This window comes from Engystomops pustulosus, chromosome 7 (assembly GCF_040894005.1).
Source record: "Engystomops pustulosus chromosome 7, aEngPut4.maternal, whole genome shotgun sequence".
NCBI lineage: Eukaryota > Metazoa > Chordata > Amphibia > Anura > Leptodactylidae > Engystomops > Engystomops pustulosus.
In genome coordinates this window covers 30,513,371-30,520,836 of record NC_092417.1, presented here as the reverse complement: position 1 = coordinate 30,520,836, position 7,466 = coordinate 30,513,371, and the positions used below count along the sequence as shown (strand labels likewise).

Genomic DNA, 7,466 nt, shown 5'->3' with positions numbered 1-7,466 from the left:
GATTGTGATGGTAAATCTCCTTTGAGAGACACAATTTATCATCAGTCTCTGAGAGCAGAACTGCTCTAGTTGCCCATGGCAACCAATCAGAGCTCAGCTTTCATTTTCCTACAGCTATTTAGAAAATGAAAGCTGAGCTGTGATTGGTTTCCATGGACAACTAGTAAAGTTTTACCTCAGAAACTTAATGATAAATCTAACCTGTTAACTAACATATACATACAGGCCCGGTGCACACGACCGCCGGGGGGACGTATGTGTTTGTGGCCGTACATGCGTCCCCCATAGGCGGCAGTGGCCGCATGTATTGATACGGTGCCGCACACGCGCTCCGTACATGGAGAATAGATAGAACATGTCCAGTGGCGTAACTAGAAGATGATGGGCCCCAGTGCGAAGTCTGTGCCAGGCCTCCGACTATAATGTATGGTTTATAGTAATAGTCTTCTCATATGGGAAAGTGACACCATAGGGGCCCCCTAAACCTCTTGGGCCTGGGTGCAACCACAACCTCTGCACCCCCTCAAGTTACGCCCCTGAACATGTCCTATCTTTCCCCATGTGGCGGTGCCGTGTATCTCTATGTAGAGGGGGGGGGGGTCACCCCTCCTCCTCTCCTTGTCGCCAGGCGTGTGCCCACATTTACACAGGTTCATCGCATAAGTAAAGCAATAACCGTACATTTATAAAGCCACAAAGCGATATACTTTCTCTCAGATAACAGCCTCATAAAGAATAATCTACATTCAATTGACCCGTAACACGGCATAAAGATTTATTCACTTTCACATATTAAGCTTTTCCTATAGTCACAGAAGTCATTTGGGAAAAAAAATTGCTGATCTTCCAACCATCAAGCAGATTAATAAAGCGGGTACAGCGGCTGTGAATAAAGTAAAAGTGAGTGAATTGGTGGCATGCCGTGCGGACGGTCAGCATATTAGGCGGCCTGTGCATTTGGCGGACGGCCCAGAAAAAGCCTTTGTAATGAAAACACGATCCTATATGCTATGAAACCAGTGCGGAGAGGCCGCCTGATGCCCCCGTTGCTTTAGCTCGGCCTTGGATTAGACCCAGCTTCACCCCTGATGTCCAAAATGCACCAAAATGTGAGTGTTACCCTTATATAATGTTATGTATCATGTTCCATGTTCTAAGTAATAGTACTAATGTATGGTGAGTGTTCTGCAGATCCTTATAGAACTTTTGCTTTAGTTTTATCTTGCCTTTTATACTGTTTGCAGTATTGTTTTATCCATTTGTATTACATGTCTTGAGGAGTTGCCCTTTAAGCCCAGCAATGCTAAGTATGAAGTTCTGCTCCTCAGCACCGCATATGGAGTTACTATTCCTGAGGAAAGCGTTACAGCATAGCTGACACCCATCCCAGGGCGAAGCGGCAGCTCCTGCGTGTAACCCGAGACACTTACACCCACCTTACATTACATAGCGCCTCTGCTTTTTTCACTTCATGGCACTGTCATAGATGACGTGACGAATGATTGAGTAAGTATCACTAAAGTTCTATAGTCCTCCCCATTCACTTATATGTCATGGCCATAGCAGATCACATCATTGTTTTCTGTCTCTTGTCTGCAAGGCATGTATATGTACAGTATGCTAAAGGGTTATTGATATATAATAGGATGGAGGTGATTATATTTGGTTAAAACTCTCTCTGTTACTAGTGTAAAAATAAATAGCGTTAAAGTGAACCGGTCATATCGGAAGTGCAATCTGAGGAGAGGTACAAAAATACAGGAGAAAGGATTGAGCAGATTGATATTTAATTTTGTTAAATATGTTGCCTTGCCTACAATTAATATCTGCTCAGTTCCTCCTGCTCTATAACATGCTGCTTGCAGGTAGGACACTATGTACAATCTGTTCATCTCCTCCTGCTCTATAACATGCTGCCTGCAGATAGGACACTATGTACAATCTGTTCATCTCCTCCTGCTCTATAACATGCTGCCTGCAGATAGGACACTATGTACAATCTGCTCAGATTTTCTTACTGTATAACATGCTGCAAGCAGATAGGACACTATGTACAATCTACTCAGCTCATCCTCCTCTATAACATGCTACGTGCGGTAGAACACTATGTAAAATCTGCTCAGCTCCTCCTGCTCTATAACATGCTGCCTGCAGATAGGACACTGTGTACAATCTGCTCAGCTCCTCCTGCTATATAACATGTTGCCTGCACATAGGACTTTATGTACAATTTGCTCAGCTCCTCCTGCTCTATAACATGCTGCCTGCAGATACGACACAATGTACAATCTGCTCAGCTCCTCCTGCTCTATATCATGTTACCTGCAGCTTGTACTACATTCTTATGGTAACCGTCTCACTTTTATTTAAAAAGCACTTGACTGTTGAGATATCTTCTCTGAATTCCAATTTTAGGTATTTCATTTATAGTGACACATTTATTCATATAGGTCCTAACTATTAGGCAATAAAGTCCACTTGTTCTATTATTACTTTAGTTGTCCACCTTTGCTATTCTTGTGCGTTACTGCCTTAAAGGGGTTTTCCCACGAAACAGTATAGGGCCTAACTTTCTGATCGGAGGGGGTCTCAGTGATGGGAACCCCACAGATCACAGGGATCCGATGTACCTTCAGTCAGACCTCTTTTTGCTCCTTTAAAAGATGAAATGCATTTCCGGGCAGCTCCATTCATCTCTATGGAGCTGATGGAGATTGCCGAGCGCTGTATTTAGCAATCTCCATCAGAATAACTGCAGTCCTCCATCACCCAGCACTGCATATCTGGCAAAGTTTCCTCCTACTGGACCAATCTATTTTGTCTTTTAAGATTTGCACTAGAAAAGGATGTGTATGCAACAAAGGGGCAGATTTACTTACCCGGCCCATTCGCGATCCAGCGGCGCGTTCTCTGCTCTGGATTCGGGTCCGGCCGGGATTCATGAAGGCAGTTCCTCCGCCGTCCACCAGGTGGCGCTGCTGCGCTGAAAATCATCTCAACGCGCCGGAATGCACCACCTCGGACCAAGTGAAGGTAAGCGCTCCCCAAGCGACACTTTTTCGGTTTTTAAATGCGGCGGTTTTTCCGAATACGTCGGGTTTTCGTTCGGCCACGCCCCCCGGGGCAATTCAGGTACAATCGGCGCAAATCGGAAATATTCGGGTAACACGTCGGGAAAACGCGATTCGGGCCCTTAGTAAATGACCCCCAAAGGGTTTTGTCTGGAGGTTCAAAAACAAAAACAGCGCCACAGCTGACCATGGTTTGTAGCGGTATTGCAACTCGGTTCCATTCATCTCTATGCAGCTGAGCTTCAATTCATGGTCAGATGTGGCGCTGTTTTTGGAATAAGGGTGCCATATTTTCAAACCTCTAGGCAAGAAGTTTAGTGGTTGCAGAGGTAGCGTCAATTTAGAAAGCCATTTTCTCTGTTCTATAGCACCTAGAAACAAGCTTCTTATGTCATATTAAAGATCTCATCAAGTTTATGGTTCTGTGAACTACAGAATTGGACATACAGGTAGTTACAAAGTAGGCATGAACCTGGGTCTTTATCTCCATCTTGAATTTCCAACCATGTATTCAGCTCTCTGTATCTCTGGTTCTGTAGCTCACAAAGCTGACCTAAAACATGAGATCCTTATCTTTAATATGACACCAGCAACATGTTTCTAGGTGCTATAGAAAAGAAGATAGAGGCTTCTGAAGTGACACCACCCCTGCAACTACTAAACTTGACTCATCTCATGTGAAAATAGAATGAGAAGAGTCATATTTGCCTGACATTGGGGAGTTTTTTCATAGGTAAATGGGTGAGATTTCAAATAGAGGGAATTCTAGAAAGGACATTTTGTGCCCTATTTGCTGAACAGCTGATCAGCTCAGGATCACATTGTCAGACCCACTGATCAACAACCGACACTGTAATACTGTAGGTTAAATAGAAAACTTTGCTGAGAATATTAACCCTTTACTTGTTAATATTTTGTTTAGCGTCAAAACTGAATATCTCCCAATGGAGGATGGACAGCAAAAGGTAAGTGACCCCCTTAGTAACATTTTGCAACTCCATATCGCCTTAGGGTACGTTCACACATTCAGTTTTTCAAGTGCAGTTTTCAAAGCCCAAAACAGGTGCGGATCATCCTCTATTTTTTGGACATTGGAAACTGCATCTGAAAAACTGATCGTGTGAACACACCCTCTAAACCAGTGATGGCGAACCTATGGCACGGGTGCCAGAGGTGGCACTCTGAGCCCTTTCTGTGGGCACCTGTGCCATCACCCTAGCGCAGAGTTCGCCAGACAGGACTCAAGGCCTCCTGCAGTCCCAGGCAGTCCAGAACCCTAGAAAGAAGCTACAATGATAATCCAAAACTTCTTCTCCTTATTTCTACTGTATTGGTGTCCTCAGGTGCATATACAATTTAAACATGTAACAGAGCAGGGAGTCATAAGTTACTGTTTAAATTGTCGAATCAGCACTTTGCAAAAGATATTTGGGTTTCGGTCGTAGTTTGGGCACTCAGCATCTAAAAGGTTTGCCATCACTGCTCTAAACTATGCACTCTGGACATGAAAGAGTTAAACACACTGCACCCTGCAGTTTATTGGGCCCCCTGAACTCATTAGTTTGTTGTTTTAACTCTTTCCCTTCCAGATTCTCTCACATCAAGGGAGCGCTGCTCAGAGCTATTTGTTCCATGAAATGTTACATAAGGCTGTGAATTTCTCCGCTATCTGATACCACCGAGCCAGTAGCTGCAGGGATTAAGAATTTCCATGACTGCTTGTCCATTGCAATTACTGTAGTCAGAGCTTCTTACGACCTCCTGTAAACCCCTGCAGATGGGAGCAAGCGAGAAGCTGTAGGAATTGGGAATTTCTAAAATCTATGTTTCGGAATCATGAGTCGTATATATTGAAGTGTAGATATAATATTGATAGAGACACCATTAAAGGGACTCTCAAAAGATTTTACCCCACTACTAGCACCTTTGGCTAGGGTATGAATTGTCCTTTCTAGAATTCCCTCTTTTATGTTTAGTTTCCTCACTTTACCTATAAAAAAGTCACTTTTTGTAAGAGACGAGTCACTTTTAGAGGTTAAAGGTGTAGCGTCAATTCAGGTGCCCATATTTTGGGTTCTATAGGAGCTAGAATCATGTTTTAGATGTCATTTTGATGATGAGACTAACTACTACATAACTGGAGGTACACTAAGTTAAAGGCCTAGTTGAGAATGCAAGCTGCAGATAAAGATCCATAGTTTTTAAAGATGAGATTCTTATCTTTAAATTGAACCCAAAATCTGCTATAGAACCAATCATGCTCTTAACTCCAGCCCTTGAAAGTGAATCATCTAAGGTAAAAAGTTACTCTTCTCCACTCATTTTCACGTGACTTTGGAGGACATTTTTTATAGGTAAATGTGTGAGACATAAAAGAGGGAATTCTAGAAAGGACATTTCATACCCTACCTTGCTCGTGGGCAATAGGCTTCATGGGGTAAAATCTGGTGGCAGGTTCCTTATGACCGAGAACTAATAACAAGTATAATATTGAGAAGTTGACTTTCCCAGCAGGTTGGATCTTCAGTTTTTCACAAGAAAACCTATAAAATTTACTTCATGCCATACAGACTGCATGCATAACCAACACTACCCTCCACCCCTTTTTGTACCATTCCCCTTTAAGTGAAAAGATGACAGACACCGCTTACATTTAACTTTGTGGAATGACAACAGGGAGTCGGCCACAGGTTTATTAAAGATAATTAACATTTAAACTCCTACTCATAGAGTAGCAACTTTCATTATGACTTTAATGAGATGAGTATGGGCACCTGAAGGGCATGTCGGTACAAACCCACTTACATAACCACCACAGAGTAGGACATGTACCTACTACATGTCCTGCCGACCTCTAGCCAGAAAAAACAATGCACTCTCAATCCTGTCCTGCACCCCAGACAAAAATATATCTAAACCGATTTTGGTTAAATGAACACCGTTGGGAAACAACAGGTCCAGATTATCCCCTTCCAACTCCCTGTGTCGTACAACCATTCCTCCCCATTCCATGACGAAGTGTGACCTAGTGTTCAACAACCTCCTGCCCCTCTCAATTCCCGCCTCGTCCCTCACTGACCTAGGGATAATCTCGGACCAAACTAAAACGGACCTGGAGAAGAATGAAGAAAAACTCTTCAGCCCCGATTGAAACAGGGGAACTAAGTCACCTAGACTTAGAGCGTAAATCATTGCCCCCCAGATGTAAAACGAAAACCGAGATTCTGAATAATGACTAATGTCAACGAATTGTGGAAGAGCCTGCAGCCATCGCGAAACACGGCAGCGGACATCCATATTGAAGAAAACAAGCGATCTTCCACCTGGTCGTATCATCGCCTTCTGCTCGGGCCAGTAGATGAAGGGGTGACCATTGGACGGGAATCTAGGAAGAAAAGAATCAATAATAAGCAGGTCAGGACGAATGTACCCTGCAAAGCAAAGCAATCCTTTTATAACATGCTTAATGAAAAAAACTCTGCTTCACACCAACCCACCCATGAAATTTACAGAAAATAGCAATCTCCACGGTTTCTCAAACCTTCCAAATAATGCAAGGTTACCCCAAGTCTAGGGCCTAGCCGCTGCAGTACGGCCAGGGCAGCCATCAGGAAATTCGGGGCCCCATACAGCAAAAGTGTCTGGGCCCCAACACACCCCAAAACCGAACAAGCCTCCTGCCCCCCGCAGTGACCTTTCACAAACAGGGTTTGAGGCCTGTTGCTACGACAAGGCACACTCTTCTGGTAGATTGCCAATAGGAGTCATACTTTTGGTCAAGTATATTTATTATAGTGCAAATATGGCATCAAAAACTAAAGCATGGTGAACAGTAAACATATAAAAGTGTTTAACAGACAACATATAACAAATATAACATTATAAAGTGCAATTGCTAGGGCCGCCACTATCTTTTAATGTTTTAATAAAGAATTGTGTTAATTACCAGTGGGGGTGCTCCAGTGCACCTAAGGGCTCTTTACGTCACCCTGCCACCAGTCCTGAGGTAATCTGAAGTCCTGGTACCTGTGCCTGCTCAGCAACCTCTGTGAATCACTGCATAAGGGTCAGGACTTCATATTTCCTCAGAACCAATGGGAAGGAAAAGAAGGAGCGTTCATTGCATGCCCCAAGGAAACCTAAAGTCCCAGCACCTGCACACTGATTCACAGAGGCTGCTGAGCAGGCACAGGTATCGGGATTTCGGATCACCGCAGGACTGGCCGCTGGGTGACATAAGGAGCCCTTAGGTGCACTGGAGCACTCCCACTGCTCCTAAGCTGGTAATTAACATAATTCTTTATAAAAGCATTAAAGGATAACCATAGAGGCCATTTTGATGGAACTTACAGTGCTGAAGTCAGGGTCATCAGGTGCATAGCATGATACCTTCAG

At 43.7% G+C, this 7,466-nt stretch overlaps 1 protein-coding gene across 4 annotated transcripts in view; it reads left to right on the top strand.

Moving 5' to 3' along the window:
• Window positions 1-638: 638 nt before the first annotated feature.
• The window catches only part of CCDC9B (coiled-coil domain containing 9B), a 31,989-nt gene continuing 25,161 nt past the window's right edge, over window positions 639-7,466 (top strand). Inside the window, exons 1-3 of one of the 4 annotated variants that reach the window (XM_072115298.1) lie at window positions 639-1,109; window positions 1,329-1,506; window positions 3,994-4,036. In XM_072115298.1, the coding sequence (XP_071971399.1) occupies window positions 1,499-1,506; window positions 3,994-4,036 (51 nt within the window). In that variant the 5' untranslated portion in view covers window positions 639-1,109; window positions 1,329-1,498. The remainder of the gene's footprint in view (window positions 1,110-1,328; window positions 1,507-3,993; window positions 4,037-7,466) is intronic. The other 3 variants (XM_072115295.1, XM_072115296.1, XM_072115297.1) reach the window with 3 other exon arrangements.